Source organism: Elgaria multicarinata, chromosome 8, assembly GCF_023053635.1.
Source record: "Elgaria multicarinata webbii isolate HBS135686 ecotype San Diego chromosome 8, rElgMul1.1.pri, whole genome shotgun sequence".
Lineage (NCBI taxonomy): Eukaryota > Metazoa > Chordata > Lepidosauria > Squamata > Anguidae > Elgaria > Elgaria multicarinata.
This window is the reverse complement of record NC_086178.1, coordinates 113,228,082-113,247,685: the sequence shown is the minus strand read 5'-3', so window position 1 is coordinate 113,247,685 and position 19,604 is coordinate 113,228,082. Positions and strand designations below refer to the sequence as shown.

Below are 19,604 nucleotides of genomic sequence, written 5' to 3'. Positions count from 1 at the left end.
ATTTTGGCAGACATTTTTGCAACCACTTGAAGAAAGCCTAATAAAAAGCAAGAGGCCAAAATGCATCGGGCTTTTCTACAATAAATGTGTTTATAGCACCGTGAGACCGTTCTGTCTTTTTGCATTCCCTAAAACAGCGAACAGGTAAATCCAGAAGCACAATATTAATTTCTTTGTATTATCTCCCTCTTTCCAGGACTTTGGGGCACAACTCTGACTGAAAACACTGCTGAGAATCGAGAGCTTTATGTAAAGACCACACTGCGCGAACTACTGGTCTATATTGTATTCTTGGTGGATATCTGTTTATGTGAGTAGTGTTGTTTCTCTGGAGCTGCTTGTACTTTGACACCTTTTTCCAGCATGTGCTATTTCTTCTTAAGATCAGTCATTTGCAAACTGTTGGATAACAGAAACAACGGTTATCCAGTGATAGAGAATGTCCTGTAGTTTGATCAGTCCCTCTTTTTTCCCCCTGCTCCCTCCCCTTCCTCTTCCTTCTTCCTATGGGCCTAGGAAATAATAGTTCTTTCTTTAAATAATTAGAGACTGCATCATCAGTTTTATCGCATGCTCATTACTGCCCACTCACGGTTTTTTGCACATCCTTTTGACAATGACATCCACCTGCCACACGTCTCCCACCCCTCCTGCTCATTTTCCCATCACAAAAAAAGACCAAGAAAATCTGAATTTGTTCAGCTGTAGCAGAACGTGCTGCTATTTCCTGCTGTGTGCAGGAGAGGCAGCAAGATAAAAGCACCTGCTGAATGGGCGACATGGTCATTGTTTACTTCCTCTTTCTTCTCCATGTAAAGAAAGAGGAAGTATTGTGGGACAGAAGCAGGGGGGGAAAGCAATAATAAGGAAATGTGATCCCTCCCCCCCCCCACACACACCATTTTTTTTTATTTATTTATTACATTTCTATACCACCCAATAGCCAGAGCTCTCTGGTGTCATCACTATCTGATGACATTCTGAATGTGTGGTCAGTTTAATAGCTGAAGTCACACACACAGGAAAGGAAATCTTGAGATTTTTATTGTTTATTGGAACCATGGCTGAGAGCAAAGAAACAGTGATTCCAAACTAAATGCAGAGAAGTATCATGTATGGTGCTTCAGAATTAGAAACCAACTCAAAGTGAATAGGATACCTGAAGTTCTGGCTAAAGAGCGACCCTGCACAGAAGAAGAAGCCATTACGAGATGCGACTCCAAAGATGTAAAGGCATAATAATAATAATAATAATAATAATAATAATAATAATAATAATAATAATGCAATGCTTACAAGACAATTAGATTATGCATACAAAGGGAGAAAGAATAGCTGCAGACATGCTTAAGGCGCTGCAGAAATTATATGAGAAAGATGAGACTTGCAAACAAATTTTATTGTTTAGTAGGGTGACCGTATTTTGGAAAAAGGAGGACAACATGGCTGCCCCCAAGGGGGCGTGCCCACCAACATGCCCAGCCCACCCAAATATGGCCTTGGACACATGTCTGATTTCACAGCACACAAGACAAACACAAGCATAACATCTTAATGTTAAAATCACTGGAATAAAGAACAAGTGAGATATTCAATGTATCTGAAATTAACTTCACTCATCCCTACTTTTGTAGCTTTTGCTGTACTTTGAAGCTTTTGCTATATTTTATGTGATACAGTCTCCCCTTCCCTCAAATATCTTTTCTGACTGCAAATCCTTCACTGGGTGACCATGGTCTCAGCTTGCCTAACATTTAACACTCTTTCCCCATCACCTTTCTCATATTCATATTCACACATTCAGCATACTGCTACCACTGAACAAATGAAGCAGTTGACAAGTACAGAAAAATCTAGTATAACAAACAAGCAACCAAGCATTCAGAAAGAGTATAAACTACTATTATCCTGCAAACATGGAACAAAATGGACTAAAGGCTAGCACCTTTTAACTTGTTTCAACTTCAACCAGACATAACAGTCAACAAAGAAAAAACACCTACCTCATTGACATAGCAATACCTAATGACAAAAATGTTGAGAAAAGGAAGAGGACAAGAGAGAAAAATAAAGAACTATGGCAACAGGAAAAAGTTACAATTATTCCATTAGTCAAATCAGTCACTGGCATGACATCAATTTTTTAATTTATTTTTACAGAAAAAAAATTATGTCTACCAAAATACATGCATGCCAACATCCAGAAAGCAGTCATACTTAAAACATGTTCAATAGTCAGGAAATTGCAACACTAAAAGAAGGGAAAGGGTAAAAAAGTAGACAGGGAAGCATTGTGTATAGCACCTCAAAATGGAGGCAGGCATGGGCCTCAATTCATTACTTAAGGTAAGTATAATGGAGGACAAAAAAGCCATAATTTAAAAGCAGTTCAGACCACCAACCCCCCTCCCCAATTTGTCCAGAACAGCAACACAAAAAGAGCAATTTCTAGTAGAGGCCACTTAAAGATCCCCTACCCCCAGTTTCAGTGTAGGGAGCAGTGGGGGGTGGGGAGAGAAATGGTTTAAACAAGATAGGAAAAATATTTTTGTTGCATTGTAAGATTAGGATCCCTGCACTGCTAGCCTTGGGAGAAATGAAATGCTGACCGAAGAGGAAGGCTCTGAACATGTACATAACACATTTTGTCTGAGCCACAGCCAGCTTCTGAGGCTAATGAGTCAGAGGGCGTTTCCCTTCCTTCTTTCCAGGCAGGTTTTGGCACAAGCAGCTTGCCATCCTGCCCCTGCTCGAAGAGAAGAAAAGCAGAACCTGCCCAAATTCTTTTCCTGCAACTACTAAAAGCTACACTGGCCTTAACCTCTCATGCCACTGGTCAATGAACCCATTTGATCTGCAAAATGAAAGACGATTCATGTTTTGCCTTCTCAGATAACCAAGCCCCATTGCTGTTTTGTCTTGTTTAATACCTTCAGCTTCAACAGCAGCCTCTCCCCACCCCAATTTAGGTAGCCTCCACCCTTCTCGGGAAGGGGAAGGAGCCAAACCTGCATCGACCATATGGGTGTGAAATCAAGCCCCTCTACTCTGGCTAATCACCATCGTCACTCACAGGGCTTCTTTTCCAGGAATCCTTTTTAGTAGAAGCAGGCTGCGGCTGCAATCCTAGTATAGATCATTACCTAGGAGTAAGGCTCACTGAACTCAGTGGGACTTGCTTCTGAGTAGATCCACGCTGTTGTATTGCACAGTGAAAGAGATGTCCCTATTTAGCTTCATTTGGAAAACCTGGATATTGCTGCTCTGCTTTCCTCTGCCGCTATTCCTAATTTTCTTTCTCTCATTTTATTTTGCTTTCCCCTGTCTGATTTCAACCGTAACCACAAAAAAAGGGGGTGGGGTGGGAAGCGGAGCCTGACATGTCTGCTCAAATACTGCAGCAACGATCGCGCCCAACCAAACCCCCCAAGTGCAAAACTCTTCTGTCGTCGTCCAGTTTTGCCTCCCCTATGCCCCCACCCCCCCACCCCGGACCCACCGATAGGTAGCTCGCCTGCAGTGGAGGTCTATTGAGGAGGAAGGTGGGGGAGAGACACCGCATGCCAACATCCAACAGACACACGCACACACACGCTCTGCCCTCGCTGGCAGCAGCCTTTGATCGAGTTTGCAAGGGTGGGTCTGGCGAGCTTGGAAAAGGGGGACTCTGGCCACTGCTGCTCGCCTCTTCGTTCTAACTCGGCAGGTGCAGCGCCGAGTGCCGGCCACGTACCTTCATGGTGCTGCTGGCCTGGCCTGGTCTGCTGCTGCCACCACCAGTCCATCCGCCTCTCATCCACTGCTCCTCGTTGTCGTCTTCCTCGCCTTCACCTGATGTTGCTCGTTCTCAGGCCAGCCGCCCAGTCTACAGCCGCCTTGCTGTCACGCTGGCTGCTGCTTCTGTGCAGAACAGCCAGCTGGGGCCTTTTTGGCACGAGAACTCAATGGCTGGGTCCTGGCCTGGGAAGTCTTGTGAGACTTCCTATTTCTGGGGAAATAAGGCTGGGCCGCCGGGGAAAACAAGGCCTACTGAAACCGCCGGGCCAGGCGCTCACGCTTTGCCAATAAGTAGGCCCTCAGCTCCGGTTGGCCTTATTTCCCCAGAGGTCTCCGGACTTTTCCTGGTGGTATGGTCAGTCTATGTTTAGAAAACTATTCTCTGCACGCTTAAAGGAAGGATGACTGCAAAGGGGTCAAAGGTGACAGAGGCAAGAAATTGTTAGATGAGTCTTGCACAGAGATGCAGCCATCACCCACATGCAGCTAGATAAGGAAGTACAGGTGGAAGCTCCCAGAGAGGCAGCAGGTGAGACAGGGGTTTTCTATAGAAGCAAATGATACCCCCTAAACCAAATCCTAGATACTCATCATGATCAAACAAAGGAGTTCCACCCTCGTAAGGTTGTTGATACCACAAGAACCAACATCACAGAAAGAAACAGAAGATATGTCCACAGCAGAAGCAAGCAAATGGGAAAGAGCAGCACAAGAAGAAGTGTGGACTCTTACAAAACTACCGGTTGAAACAAAGGCTGAAGGCTGCAAGTGGGTTTTTAAAACCAAGCAGGGTGCAGAAGGGGCGATATAATGCTGTAATATTACTAATGCGGCCTGATTTACTCAGGTCCTAGTCAGACCAGATTTGAGGATTGCCAAAGCAAAACAAAGTCACAGGTACAGCAAAGTAACCATTTATTTATTATACACAGGTGATAAACAGATGCAGAAATAAATGCAAAGACAGCTCACATATCCCTTCAACAGATCGAAGCTGGCCTCCATGACAACTGACTGTGTGCTCGGCACCCCACAGCACACAGGGTGTTGCCCTGCATACCAACAAATGCCTCCAGGCTGGTAATGCGTGTTTCCTCCCTGGAATGAGATCGAATATGTCTGCCCTTAGCACCAGCTATCTCCCATGTTTCAGAAAGTGCCCAAAACACCACAAGCTGGGAAATAAATCACTGTTCTTTGGGAGAGCAGGGCCCCACCCATTGCTCAAGGGAGGGGGAGTTTCTCAGCTCTTTGGTGTGATAGGGCAAAACATCCTTACCTTGGAGGGGTGAGCTAATTTGGCAAAGGCCAAACAGCTGCAAGATTATTTAGATGTGAAGCTGTACTGATTATCTTTTGTGAGAGGCCTACTTGGTTAAGTAAAAAATCCTGCCCTTTATGCCAGACTATACGTATTTCTATGCACTCAGCACGCTGCATAGGTCATGGCTGTGAGAGCTCACTTAACTCCTCATCATTCTTCCGGTATCCAACTCACTACAAATGCCTACACCAATGAAAACAGGTTTCCACGAGAAAAAAGAATCTAGTGAAAACAATGGCTATAGAGAAGCAATGATACGGTTCTGTACTGAGCCACAACCACTAGGCTTGGCAAAGCCAATGCAGTAGGCATACTATGTAGGTTGACCATATGAAAAGGAGGACAGGGCTCCTGTATCTTTAACAGTGGTACTGAAAAGGAAATTTCAGCAGGTGTCATTTGTATATATGGGGAACCTGGGGAAATTTCCTCTTCATCACACCAGTTAAAGTTGCAGGTGCCCTGCTCTCTTTTAAATCTGGTCACTCTAGTATAGCTCTTGTACCTTTAACGGTTGTGATGAAGAGGGAATTTCACCAGGTTCTCTATTTATACAAATGACACCTGCTGAAATTCCCTTTTCTATGCAATTGTTAAAGATACAGGAGCCCTGTCCTCCTTTTCATATGGTCACCCTAATACTATGCAAGAAAACTAACTCACCCAGTCAAAGAGGTTGGACTACAGTCAAAAGGGTAGCAAGGTGTCTGGACTACACACTTAAAACTAAAACTGCCAACCATCAACAGCCCTAAAGTAATGGGGTACATGGATGCAAACTGGGCTGAAGACACTTCAGACTGCAAATCCACTAGTTGACAATCTTTTTCTATGGAGATGGAGCTGTGAGTTGGCCAAGCCACAAACAGGCCATGGTTGCCCACTCATCTCCTGAAGCTGAATATGTATCCATCTTATGGTTTTAGCTACTACTTGAGGACTTGGGAGTTGATGAGTCCATGCCTATACAAATTTATGAGGACAATCAAAGTTGCATAGGACTTTCTTTCTTTCTTCTTTCTTTCTTTCATTTTTATACCGCCCAATAGCCGAAGCTCTCTGGGCGTTTTTTCTTTATCAGGAAAAAACAGCACGTGCATTAAACACTTAGATGTTAAACATCTTATATAAGAATACAGTAGTGTAAGGCTTATTACTCGAGATCTACCAGATTGATTTTGCTCATTTTTGTTTTAAACTGAAGTTTAAGCAGTGTAGACATGCAGAAATTTATTATTATTATTATTATTATTATTATTATTATTATTATTATTATTATTATTTCTTACCTGGCTCTTCGTCTGGATCGAGGCAGGGAACAACACCAAACACAATATAATACATAAAATTAGTTAAAACAGCATATAAAACCAATACAATATTAAAATAACAATCACAGCATCTTAAAGTTCTTAGGTTTAAAATTCATCTGGGTAGGCCTGCCGGAACAGACTAGTCTTTACGGCTGTCTTAAACTCAGAGAGAACTTTAAGCTGACGAATCTACTCCGGCAGGCCATTCCACAGTCTGGGGGCGGCAGAAGAAAAGGTCCTCTGGGTAACAGTTGTCAGCCTAGTTTGGCTGACTGGAGTAAATTCTTCCTAAAGGATCTGAGTGTGTGGGGCAGATTGTATGAGAGAAACCGATCCAGCAGGTAACCTGGACTCAAACCATGTAGTGCTTTGAAGGTAATAACCAACACCTTATACTTCACCTGGAAACTAACTGACAGCCAATGAAGTGATTTTGGTGTTGGTGTAATATGGTCACCCCTAGGTGTACCAGTGACCAACTTGGCTGCCATATTTTGAACTAGCTGAACTTTCCGGGCTAGGTACAAAGGTACCCCTATGTACAGTGCATTGCAGAAGTCAAACCTCGTAGTTACCAGTGCATGCACTATCATTTTTAGGTCTTCTAACTCTAGGAAGGGGCACAGCTGGCGTATCAGCTGCAGCTAATAGTAGGCACTCCTAGCTGTCATATCTATCTGGGCTGTCATTTGGAGCGACTGATCCAGAACTTCAAACTTGAATTTTAATAGCCCAACTATATGTTTCCACTCCCTGGCCACGAAACTGAGGTGGTTGGAGAACTACAGCTCCCACGTAGCTCCATGCTGCACAGGTGTGCAGGGAGAAAAACACAAAGGTGGGGGCTTTGGGGCTTTTTAAGTCAAGCCCACTCTTGAAGTGGCCATATTGGCAGCAGGGATAGTGGAGGAGGAGGAGGTGAACACTCCGAGGTTGCGGCAGCAGAGGAAAAGAAACAACTCTAGGAAAACCTGGGTTTTCAAATGTGGGGGGAAAGAGAAGGAGGTGGACTTGAGCTCTGAGGGAAAGAAGCAAATGTCATCCAGCAGTGATGGATGTGAAGAAGTGAAGGCCAAAAGCCCTCAGTTGCTTGAAGGAAAGTAACCTCCATGCTAGGGTGACCATGTGAAAAGGAGGACAGGGCTCCTGTATCTTTAACCGTTGCATTGAAAAGGAAATTTCAGCAGGTGTCATTTGTATATATGGGGAATCCGGGGAAATTTCCTCTTTATCACAGCAGTTAAAGCTAAATCTGGTCACTCTAGTATAGCTCCTGCAGCTTTAACTGTTGTGATGAAGAGGGAATTTCACCAGGTTCTCCATATATACAAATGACACCTGCTGAAATGCCAACTGTTAAAGATACAGGAGCCCTGTCCTCCTTTTCACATGGTCACCCTAATCCAGGGGGACTTTTAATATCTTCTAAAAAAAGTCTGGGGAAATCCTGACATCCCAGCTTCGCCGGAAATCTCACATCTCATGAGACTTCCACGATGAGGTGCCTGACACCAGCATCTCCAGTGGGAGCACACTGTTGAGCCCGGTCTCAGCTCTGCTGCGGGACTTTCCTGTGCTCAAGGCCGTCATCATCAGGGCTTGCCTGGCCAGCACCGTCTTCATCATCACCTGCCTCCTGTTCCTCAGGTGCACCGGGGCTGTAGGTTTTGGGAGTGGGTGGGTATCCCCTCCCTAAGGAAGGGAGTTTGATGGCTCTGCCCCTATCCCTTGCTGGCAGGAGGTGGAGAGGATGTGATTGGGTGTGTGAGAGAGTGATGGGTGCCATGTGTTTCCAGAGAAGACGGGTGGAGAATATAAACTTGGTAATAATAATAGAATAAATAATAGCATAATAAACAGAAGTTGGGGTGTCTGTAGGTAACACTGTCACCAAGGCGTTTTGCTTTCAGGAGTAGCTGGGATGAGCTGGAATAAAAGGTGAATGTGTGAAAGTTGGGGGGCATGACCCATTTTTAAATTAAGTATATTGAAAAGGTGGTTCTTCTGGGAATCTACTGTTTATACTATTCTGGGGTGAACTTTCTCTACTTTGCCTTGACTTTCATTAGATTTATTTACATGTGCTGAAGTGCTGATAAGTGGAACTTGAAATGCAGTTAAAGTGTTTGCAAAGCAACAAGTGGAAATATTACTTTAGAGGCACTGAAGTGTTTGAATGTGTCCAGCAGGACTCCTGTCTTTGCTTGGAAGGACAGACTCAATTGACTGATAGATTGATGTAATTTCTTTACTGTCCCCTCTGTCTTTTTGTGTGTGGAGGACTCTCACAATATCTAGGCTAAACAGTGCCTAAAGAGAAGTCCAACGGTCACCCATGGATGCCAAGATGACCTATTCAGAAGGGTGACAAAAAACATAGTCAAATTCTCATTCTTTTTGTAAAGGAAGGAGAGGCTTGGTCCTAACTGGTGAGGTTTTTTATCTCTGGTGGTTTCGAAGAGAGTCTGCCAGAGGGAAACAAATATCAAGAATGGGTCTGACAGCATGGTTAGCCAGTAAGTAAATAGGAAGCCTGTGTTTTACACCTGCGAAAAGCCTAGCAAAGTGGTACAAGAGGTGTAAATTAGAGAGATCGCCTCTTGATTCCTGGCACCTAGGGTGCGGGGCAGAAAACTCCATCCATTGATTTGGGGCTGATGCTTGATACATGATGTGAGCACTTTCCTGCATGGAGTAGTTAGCATCCGAGCTAGAGGTAAGAGATTTTAAAGCAACAGGTTCTGTATTCTTGGCCTTTCTCTACAATCTGTATTCTGACTTGATTTTATTAAATTGTTGTTAGTTCCTTTGAGAACTTTTTTTTAAGGAAGAGTGGGAAATAAATGATCTTAAAATAAATAAATACCTAGAAGCAATGTACCACTGAAAAACAGTTGTTTGGGTGCAAAACAATGGAGGAAGGTTTTGCTCTGCTTGTGTGCTCTGCTTGTGACTTCCTGGAAAAATCTGGGTGGCCACCGTTCAAAACAAGATGCTGTACCCGATGGTCCCTTGCCCTTATCCAGAAAACCTCTTCTTATGTTCACATAATAAACAGGCTGATGTTACTTTATCCAATAGATTTGGCAACACGTTAATCCACTGAGGGCAATTGACATCAATTGAGAGTGAGAAAAACTCAGGGCAAAGTCAATGAATATAGGGTGACCATATGAAAAGGAGGACAGGGCTCCTGTATCTTTAACAGTTGCATAGAAAAGGGAATTTCAGCAGGTGTTGTTTGTATATATGGAGAAGCTGGTGAAATTCCCTCTTCATCACAATAGTTAAAGGCGCAGGAGCTATACTAGAGTGACCAGATTTAAAAGAGGGCAGGGCACCTGTAGCTTTAACTGTTGTGATGAAGAGGAAATTTCACCAGCTTCTCCCTATATACAAATGGCACTTGCTGAAATTTCCTTTTCAATACAACTGTTAAAGATACAGGAGCCCTGTCCTCCTTTTCATATGGTCACCCTAATGAATAGGCAAACATTCCTGAAGGAGTGCTTCAAAGCAGTAAAGCCATCCAACAAAGGGCAGCATTTCCTTCAACACGATCAATCATTTTTGTTAAAAACAAACTCTTGAGTAGCTGAGTCCTGTCATTCTTAGGTAGGTGTCCTTTGCATGGGCACACTAGGAGACTAACTTGGTTTCAAGAGCTCAAGTTGGTGATAACTCATAAGCCTTGCTTTGTCCACCTTTTACTTATAGTTGGGACATTGATTGCATTGTATCCTCTTAGCCTACACACTTTTAAGCGTCTCTGTTCCAAACATTTTTATACTGCCCATCAGCCGAAGCTCTCTGGGCAGTGCACAACCAAAAACCATAACTAGTGAAGTAGCAGCATGTGCAAAACATTTGCATTTCCCCATTGGTTTCTTCCTCTTCCTCTCCTGCTCATATTATAGTAATCATTACTAAGTAATGGAAAGAGGGGCCCGTTCTCATTTCTTAGTAACATCTGCATTTCCGTGTAATTTCTTGATGTTTGAGATGTGTGGTTAAAATGTCCAATCCCAAAGGACTCTCCAGGAAGGGTGGCTAGGATGATAACATAGATGGTAGCTACTATTGTACTCTCTGGGTAGATTCAGTACAGCTCTGTGCCAGATTCTAAAGCATTTTGTGTTAGCACAACAATGGCTGTTTGTTTTAGAAAGATTCATTATTATCTCAAAGGAGCACCTGTGATGTCTCATAGGGCAGCAGATTATATTTCATGCACTCTACAATGGAGCAGTTATGGCAGTACTTGTTATCGCTTGCAAACAGGGTCACAAAGCTCAAATCAGTCTTCTCATACAGTAATGACATTTTGTCCTATGTGAAATATACGCTTTGAACATTTGTTTGTTTGCTAGGAGGATGCCTATCAGTTTTTTCTTAGTATTCAGCTATTGATGTTTTAACTTAGCAAGTGCTCTGCATGCATGGAAGCATGTGATAAGTTCTTACAGCAGTTCCCACTCTTTGTGGAGTAAGTGCCTATCCACTGAAGGGATGAGAGACCAGGTCTGCATGGGCCATGGATGAGCTGGAAGAGTCACTGCTTGTTTTACTGCTGTGTTGTTTTCTTCCTCCAACTCCTGTGGTTTTTCGGTCTGGGGAAGGAAAGCCAAGCCTTAGCAGCAGGCAGCAGCAACCTTACCTTTGAACTTATTTTGTGTGAGAGAGAGGAAGGGAAAGGGAGAGAATGCTTTTATTCCCCCCCCCCCCCAAATTTCTTTTTAACCACATGGGAACTGAGGCAACACAGGACAGGGGAATAATTCACAACTTTCCTTCATTGTGGAGGTAAAAGGGGGAACACTTTCTTTTTCGTTCATCATTTTTTTAAAAATGTAGTGGAGGTGGGGGGTGTTGAGTGGTGGCCAGGTAATTCATGCAGCAAGCACAACCTCCCCCTTTGTTGTGGACCTTTGGAGTACTAAGGTGGGGTGTGAGAGAAAGGGGAGGTCTGCTTGCATGGGAGGAGCATTCTTTCTGTCGTGGCCTTGCCTTGCTTAAGGATTTTTTCTAAGTAAGGAGAAGAGGCTGGAGGGAATGAGGATAAAAGATGGTGGCCTTTCTCTTGCTAGGGTGGAGCAGGAATCACAGAATAGTAGAGTTGGAATGTGCCTATAAGGCCATCGAGTCCAACCCCCTGCTCAGTGCAGGAATCTACCTTAAAGCATCCCTGACAGATGGCGGTCCAGCTGCATCTTGAAGGTCTCTAGTGTGGGAGAGCATGACTTCCCTAGGTAACTGGTTCCATTGTCATACTGCTCTAACAGTCAGGAAGTTTTTTCTGAGGTATAGCCGGAATCTGGCTTCCTGTAACTTGAGCCCATTATTCCATGTCCTACACTCAGGGATGATTGAGAAGAGATCCTGGCCCTCCTTTGTGTGACAAGCTTTCAAGTACTTGAAGAGTGCTCTCATGTCTCCTCTCAATCTTCTCTTCTCCAGGCTAAACAGGCCCAGTTCTTTCAGTCTCTCTTCATAGGGCTTTGTTTCCAGACCCCTGATCATCCTGGTTACCCTCCTCTGAACACGCTCCAGTTTGTCTGCATCCTTCTTGAAGTGTGGTGCCTAGAACTGGACGCAATACTCAAGATGAGGCCTAACCAGTGCCAAATAGAGGGGAACCACTACCTCGCGTAATTTGGAACGTATACTTCTATTCATGTACCCTAAAATAGCATTTGCTTTTTTTGCAGCCACATCACATTGTTGGCTCATATTCAGTTTGTGATCTACAACAATTCCAAGATCCTTCTTGCTTGTAGTATTGCTGAACCAACTGTCCCCCATCTGTTAACTGTGCATTTTGTTTCTTTTTCCTAGGTGTAGAACTTGGCTTTTATCTCTACCTATAAAGCAGAAAGTATGTGTGTGACATGTGTCCAGAAATGTTTAGCCACTTCCAGATGAGTTAGAAACTTGAAATTTGATGCAGTAATAGGTCTGCCTATACAATGTACCAGAAAAATCTAAAAACATGATTTTTTTTGGTGTGGGGGGTGTTAAGTATTTTTAAAAAGAATTTAATAAAACCTAGATTTACACCTACAACTCCCAGCATGCCTTGGGCGGAACTCCCAGCATGCCTTGGGCGGAAGGCCAGACTTACCACCTTTTGGCAGTGATTGTGATTCCTAAGGTCAGTCTCAAGCAGTCAACCCAATTCCACATTATTTATTTATTTATTTACATAAAAGGAAACAACTCACATAAATGGGCTGCGTCCATTTGCGGTGCCTCCTCCCACCTTCTGTGTGGTTTTAAAATCATAACTAGATAGAACAGCATGACTTTGAGGGGCCAAACATGCTCAAAGGCACTCCGTCCTGATAGCGCTGTTTTCTCAGAATCTGGGACAAGCAAGCGACTGAAGAGGGAGGGAGGGGAGGTATTCTGTGCATGCCCAGAAACAGACCCTACAAAGGTGGGGGGAAGTGCCCAGCCTGGGCCCGGCCCTTCAGTACAGACTCCTGAGGGAGCACTTGGTGGGTGAGAAGCGCAGACTGAGGCAGTCCCAGCAGGATTGGCTGGAGCTGGGCACGTCCACTGACAGCTGCTACCTCCGCTCCTTGGCGATGCTCTATCTCCTCGATGCTCTATCGAGGAGCAGCATCAGCAACAAGAGGATGTCTCAGAGGACGCGGATACCTGCAGGCTGCCAAAGGCATGCTGGGAGGTGTAGTACTGGCATGTGGAGTGGCTGATTTTAAATAAAGCATGGGTTAGCAAACCAGGTCAGTATATGCAGACCACGTCACTATCTCTCAGTCCTAACTTAGCCCCCACTTTCCTGACCTCTCGCTAACGGTCTTTGTTCTCCTTCTACCTGACTTTCTCCAACTGCCACTAACCCCGCCCACCAGTCCATTCCAACCTCAGCAGTCAGTCATTCCTCCATTCACTCTTCTGTTTCAATGGTATAGTCAGGTTTTTACATAAGAATCATAAATCTTTTTCAGTAATTCCTGCATCTGTCTTGGAATGTTGCGGTTTAGTTATAACGGGGGGATGCAGAATAAAAAATCTCATCGTTAAAAATCACTTGGCACTTAAGAGACATTACTGCAGTCACTAGGCAAGCCTGTCTGGGAAAAAGAAATCCATAAGCAGGGTGCCACAACTAAGAAGGTCCACTTTCCAGTTGTCTCCCACCACACCTCACACCTCAGATGGTGTTCAAAGATTAACATGTTATTCAGGGAGCTAGGCTTGTGCCTACAACTCCCAGCATGCCTTGGCTGGGAGGAAATCCTGGGCCTGAAGGGAGAGTGCCTGGGGCTGGCTGCCTTGGTTGCCGGGCACCATTGGGTTCAGGAGGGTGCAGCTGCACCCCATCACCAACAGCAATGACTGAGCTAAACGTCGGTCAGCTGGCTGGCTTCCACATGACCTACCTATGGGCACCAACAGCTCAGGGCGGCATGGACCAGTTCGGCCAGACTTGACGGCCTCGGCAGTTCAGCACAGACTCCTGTTGGAGCGCTTGGTGGGTGAGAAGTGCAGGCCGAGGCAGGCTCAGGCTTTCAACCTGGCAGCCCTCGGAGGCTTCCCGGCACCTGCCAAGAGCCCTGAGCAGAAGACAGTCGAGTGGGCCGTGCAGAGCTGCAGCTTTAAGGCAGCCCTGACTTGCGTTGGGGGTGAGAGAGAGAGAAGAAAGAAAAGAATTTAATTCGTTTTAAAGTTACCTCACAGGCCTAGCACTGGCCTACTACTTTAAGATGATTACTTCACCAACATATATCTTAACGCCGGGTATATCAGCTAGTCCCTATGAAGTTTCATTCTGTTGTTTTCAGCCCAGCACTCCAGCCTATCAAGATCCCTTTGAACTCTGTTTCTGTCTTCCAGGGTATTAGCTATCCCACCCAATTTTGTGTCATCTGCAAATTTGATCAGCGTTCCCTGCACCTCCTCGTCCAAATCATTAATAACAATGTTGAAGAGCACTGGGCCCAGGACTGAGCCCTGCAGTACCCCACTCGTTGCCTCTCCCCAGTTTGAGAAGGTACCATTGATAAGTGCTCTTTGAGTCTGACTGTGTAGCCAACTGTGGATCCACCTAACAGCTGTTCCATCTAGCTCCCTTTTAGCTAGTTTGCCAATCAGAATGTCATGCCGCACTTTGTCAACAGTTTTGCTGAACTCAAGGTATATTACATAGTCCACAAGGGAGGATATCAAATTAGTCTGGCAGGATTTGTTCTTCTCAAATCCATGCTGGCTTCTAGTAATCTTTGCATTGTTTTCAAGGTGCTTAAAGACTGGCCTCTTTATAATCTGCTCCAGAATGTTCCCAGGGATGGATGTCAGACTAACTTGTCTGTAGTTCCCAGGTTCCTCCCTTTTGCCCTTTTTGAAGATAGGGACAAGAGAAATGGAGGATCTCTTCAGCCTTCCTTCTCTTGGCCTGGGCTTACAATTTTCCCAAATTGCGGTGGAGTGAAATTCTCTGGAAGCTCGTGTTGAATTGTGAGAGACTATGCAATGCCTGGACAAAGATGATTATATATACCGGTAGCTTGATTGGGGGGGGGGGGGGATTCTAAAAGCTTTTGCTGAATTGTTGTGAGAGGAAATGCATGGGAGTTTTTTTAAAAACACACACACACACACACACACACACACACACACACCACACACACCTCTACTGTGGGGTGGAGAATTCTGGAAGCTTAAGTTGAATTGCTGAGAGCAGACTGTTAAGATAATTTGTCTTAACAACTTCTTTAGATCTACATACTTCTCCATTCCCTCTCAGTGAGTGACAAACTAATCAGCCGGAGACGGCTATAATTTAGATACATAACAACATGCACTGGGTTTCCTAGGTGTACAGGGCCCAGGTGTCTCAGTTTTCTCTTACTTTCCTTACACTAAGAATCTACCTTCCCGGTTCTGCCTGCACTGGTTCAAAGGTAATTGTTTTCTAAAGAAAATGATCTGCTTGACTAATCTGTATGTCAAGAAAATGCCTGTGTAGTGACTCTGGGTGAGTTCAGACAACACTAGTCAACCATGCATTAATAGCAACTCCACGGTTGACTATTTAGGGGGCACCCACCACACGACATATTTTTAGTCACCCGTTGTGTGCGTTAAGGCTAACGTTGAGTGGACTGATAGTCATCGTGGGGTTTGATTGACACCGTCCCCACCATCTCTCCTCCCTCTCTCCTCCCTCAGTCCTCCCGTTGGTATCCCATCAGCCACTGCTGTGCAAAATCTATCCTGATAGCCATCGCAAATCAGGAAACATCACCAGTCCTCCACGATTGGCTACTTCTCGGCTGTGGGTGGTCCTGTCTCCCCCCCACACACCCCTTCCACTCACTGCCAGGATCTGTCGCTCGGTTTTCAAAGACGTGTGTCCCGTGTCCCCCCCCCCCCCCGGCCTTGTTTTCCACCCAGATCTGCCTCTTCCCTTTACCACACAGCAGCTACCCTTCCCTCAATTACTCCCATCCCTGGCAGTGGTCTTTCCACACATTTAGCGCCCTGCCGCTCAGTGGCCGAACAGCCGCTGTGATCTCCCCCACCTTCTCCCTGCTCTCCCTCTTCCCCAAGCCCTGCCAAAAGCCCATGGCTGGGGCCCCCGCAGGCAGCAGTCCCCCCTCCTTCCCCCACCGCTTCTCTCCTTGCCCGCTCCCTCAACCCTCAGCCAGGCCACAGAGCATTGGAATCACTGGAAATAATTCGAATGCTTTTATTCTAATGCTTCTACAAAATACTGGCTCAAATGCTTCTAGGCAAAAAGCAGACTAAGTAAGGGTTGCCCTCTTAGGGCCTTGCTAGACCTACCTGAGAATCCATATGGGAGGAGGGGACAGCCCCTGCTAGAAGTAGTGCGGGCTGTCGCTCCTTTCCACACGTCAGACGCGACAGGCTGCACGGAAGCCCCGTCGTGTCTGCCATGTTGTTTAGCTCTTAGAAGGGATGGATGTGCACGAACGCTAATGTGCTAAGGTAAGCCATTTTAAAAAAATAAAAGCGTTCTCCCGCTCCCCCCCCCCCGCCCTGCTCTTCCCCCCGGCTCCGATGTCCCTCCCACCCCTGCCCGCTCTTCCCCCTGGCTCCAATGTCCCTCTCCCGCAATCGCCGATTCCCCCACACACACTGGCCCCAATTCCCCCCCCCGGCCGCAATTCCCCCCATCTCTCCCCTCGGCTCCAATCTCCCCCCCCAATCTCCCCCCCCAATCTCCCCCCCCCCGGCTCCAGTGGACCCAATGCTCCTGTGAAGCACTGCACCCCGTCCACCGCTTTTCCCGGCTACTTGGGAGTAATTGCGGTAACCGGGAAAAGCAGCGGACCAGGCTACACATCCGCGGTCTTGGGCCCAGCCCAAGACCGTGGGAAATATCGGGCTACAACTGTAGCCCGATACCCCGGGGCCAGGCAGGGTTGACCCCTGCCTGGGCCCGGGAACCCCTGTGCATCATCTGGTTGCACAGGGGCGAGCCTGGGCCTCACACTGGGCTAACCCCTGGTCTAGCAAAGGCCTTAGTGAGGGAGAAAGGCCACCTTTGCAGTTGGCAAAAGCTAAGGCTAAGGCACAACTGTTAGGGCTTCTCTGAGTGTTGCACCTGAGATTGAAGGAAGGGGATGCCCCTGTTGCTGAGGAAGAAAGGTCAGTCCAGTTGCTCGTGGGAGACATGGGCCCAGTGGGCCCAGTTCCACTCGGCTATCTTTGTGCGCACCACTGTTGCCTTGGAGTGTGACACCCAAACTTGAGCTGGATTTTGGGGGTGTGGAAACGGGGATATCTGCTCTCATCAACAGGAATGGCGTCGCTCTCTGCACCCAGTTGAGGCAGGTCAGGGTGGTCCTCAAGCAATACATCACTACACAATTCACAGATGTTGTGCAGAATGCAGCACATCATGATGACATCAGGAATTATGTCCAATTCAACGTCCAGAAGAGTGTAAAGAGAGCTCCAGTGCACTTTCAGGTGGCTGAAAGCATGCTCAACAGGCATCTGGGCATGGCTAATGGTAGTAGCTGAAGTTCTTCTGGAGGGGTGTACGGGGGAGTGGTAAGGCACCATCAGCCATGGTTGAAAGGCAAGTGCCTAGTCAGCTTGAACAAGTGGCCAATGGCATGGCCACACACGGAAGAGCAGCAGGAGGTGAATAATCTCCCTGTGGCAAACTTGACTGCAAGGGGGGAGTTCCAGAAGATGGCAATATCATGGCTCCTACCGGACACCCCAACAAAGACATCCAGAAACCTTCCCCTCACGTCCACCAGTGCCTACAGAACCATGCTGTAGTAGTGCTTTTGGTTGTATTCGTTGCTCCATGAGAGGGGGCAGAATATTCACATGGATAGAGTCCAGGGGCCTCACGGCCCATGGGAAGCCCAGTGCATGGAACACATGCATATTCTTCTCGTTGCCAACCCAGGTAAAGTCTTCATGGTACAGCTTGTTCAGAACCCTCATGGTCTTGTGGAAAATTTCACAGTCGCTTGCCCAACCCTAAGATGGTGGAAGGGGGCAGGTAGTCCATGCTGAAAGCCAGCTTGTACAGAATCAATGCAAGGAGACACAAGACTGGAATAGAAGGGTGCATTACCGTATCTTCTCTGCACAAAATTGGGTTGATCACAGCCACTATCAGATCAAAGGTGACGTGGGACATGCAGAAGCTGCCTCTGAAGCACTCATCAGCTCTGAAGCACTCATCAGTCAGATAAATCCTGCATCTCTGCCCAGACAGCATCAGTTCTCGGAAGGACCCAATGGCGGACCATGGTGTGCTGCTCCAGCAGGTTGGTGGACATGGCAATTGCGGGGATCCTGTTGAGGGCTTGCACTGACACCATCCATGCCATGACACTCACCTGTTCACGGCTGCGCAGCAAGGCCAGGAATGCCTCCAGGAGCAATGCTGCCACAGCAGCAGACCTGGCAGAGTTTGTGGCACCATTTCCAAAAAGTAGTGGGATGAGGTGAATTGTGCCTGCTAAGTGCAACAGCTCACGGAAGATGTCCTGCTCTCCTTCATCTGCAGCTTCATCCATGACAGCAGGAAGCAAGACGCTAATGGCAGCCCCAACTGCCTCCTCCGTCTCCATTTCCCAAGGTGATCTGCGGGTGGGGAGGGACTAGCTAAAAGTGGGCTTGATGGAACAACTATTAGGTGGATCCACAGTTGGCTACAGAATCGAACTCAAAGAGTGCTTATCAAAGGAACCTTCTCCAAGTGGGGTACCGCAGGGCTCGGTCCTGGGCCCAGTGCTCTTCAACATTGTTATTAATGATTTGGACAAGGAGGTGCAGGGAACGCTTATCAAATTTGCAGGTGACACAAAATTGGGTGGGATAGCTAATACCCTGGAAGACAGAAACAAACTTCAAAATGATCTTGATAGGCTGGAGTGCTGGGCTGAAAACAACAATGAAATTTAATAGGGATAAGTGCCAAGTTCTACATCTAGGAAATAGAAACCAAATACACAGTTACAAGATGGGGGATACTTGGCTCAGCAATACTACAAATGAGAAGGATCTTGGAATTGTTGTAGATCACAAGCTGAATATGAGCCAACAGTGTGATATGGCTGCAAGAAAGGCAAATGCTATTTTGGGCTGCATTAATAGAAGTATAGCTTCCAAATTGCGCAAAGTACTGGTTCCTCTCTATTCAGCCCTGGTTAGGCCTCATCTTGAGTATTGCGTCCAGTTCTGGGCTCCACAATTCAAGAAGGACGCAGACAAGCTGGAGCGTGTTCAGAAGAGGGCAACCAGGATGATCAGAGGTCTAGAAACAAAGCCCTATGAAGAGAGACTGAAAGAACTGGGCATGTTTAGCCTGGAGAAGAGAAGATTGAGGGGAGACATGATAGCACTCTTTTGTTTTACTCTTTTGTTTTACTCTGTACAGCACCATGAAAATTGATGGCGCTTTATAAATATTAATAATAATAATAATAAATACTTGAAAGGCTGTAACACAGAGGAGGGCCAGGATCTCTTCTCAATCCTCCCAGAATGCAGGATACTGAATAATGGGCTCAAGTTACAGGAAGCCAGATTACGGCTAGACATCAGGAAAAACTTCCTGACTGTTAGAGTAGTACAACAATGGAACCAGTTACCTGGGGAGGTTGTGGGCTCACAGTAGAAGAATTGAAGAGGCAGCTGGACAGCCATCTGTCAGGGATGCTTTAGGGTGG

At 46.2% G+C, this 19,604-nt stretch overlaps 1 protein-coding gene across 1 annotated transcript in view; it reads left to right on the top strand.

The window, feature by feature from the left end:
• The window catches only part of PKD2L1 (polycystin 2 like 1, transient receptor potential cation channel), a 71,556-nt gene that overhangs the window by 9,934 nt on the left and 42,018 nt on the right, over positions 1-19,604 (top strand). The window contains exon 2 of the mRNA XM_063133203.1: positions 197-310. Within this exon, the coding sequence (XP_062989273.1) occupies positions 197-310 (114 nt within the window). The remainder of the gene's footprint in view (positions 1-196; positions 311-19,604) is intronic.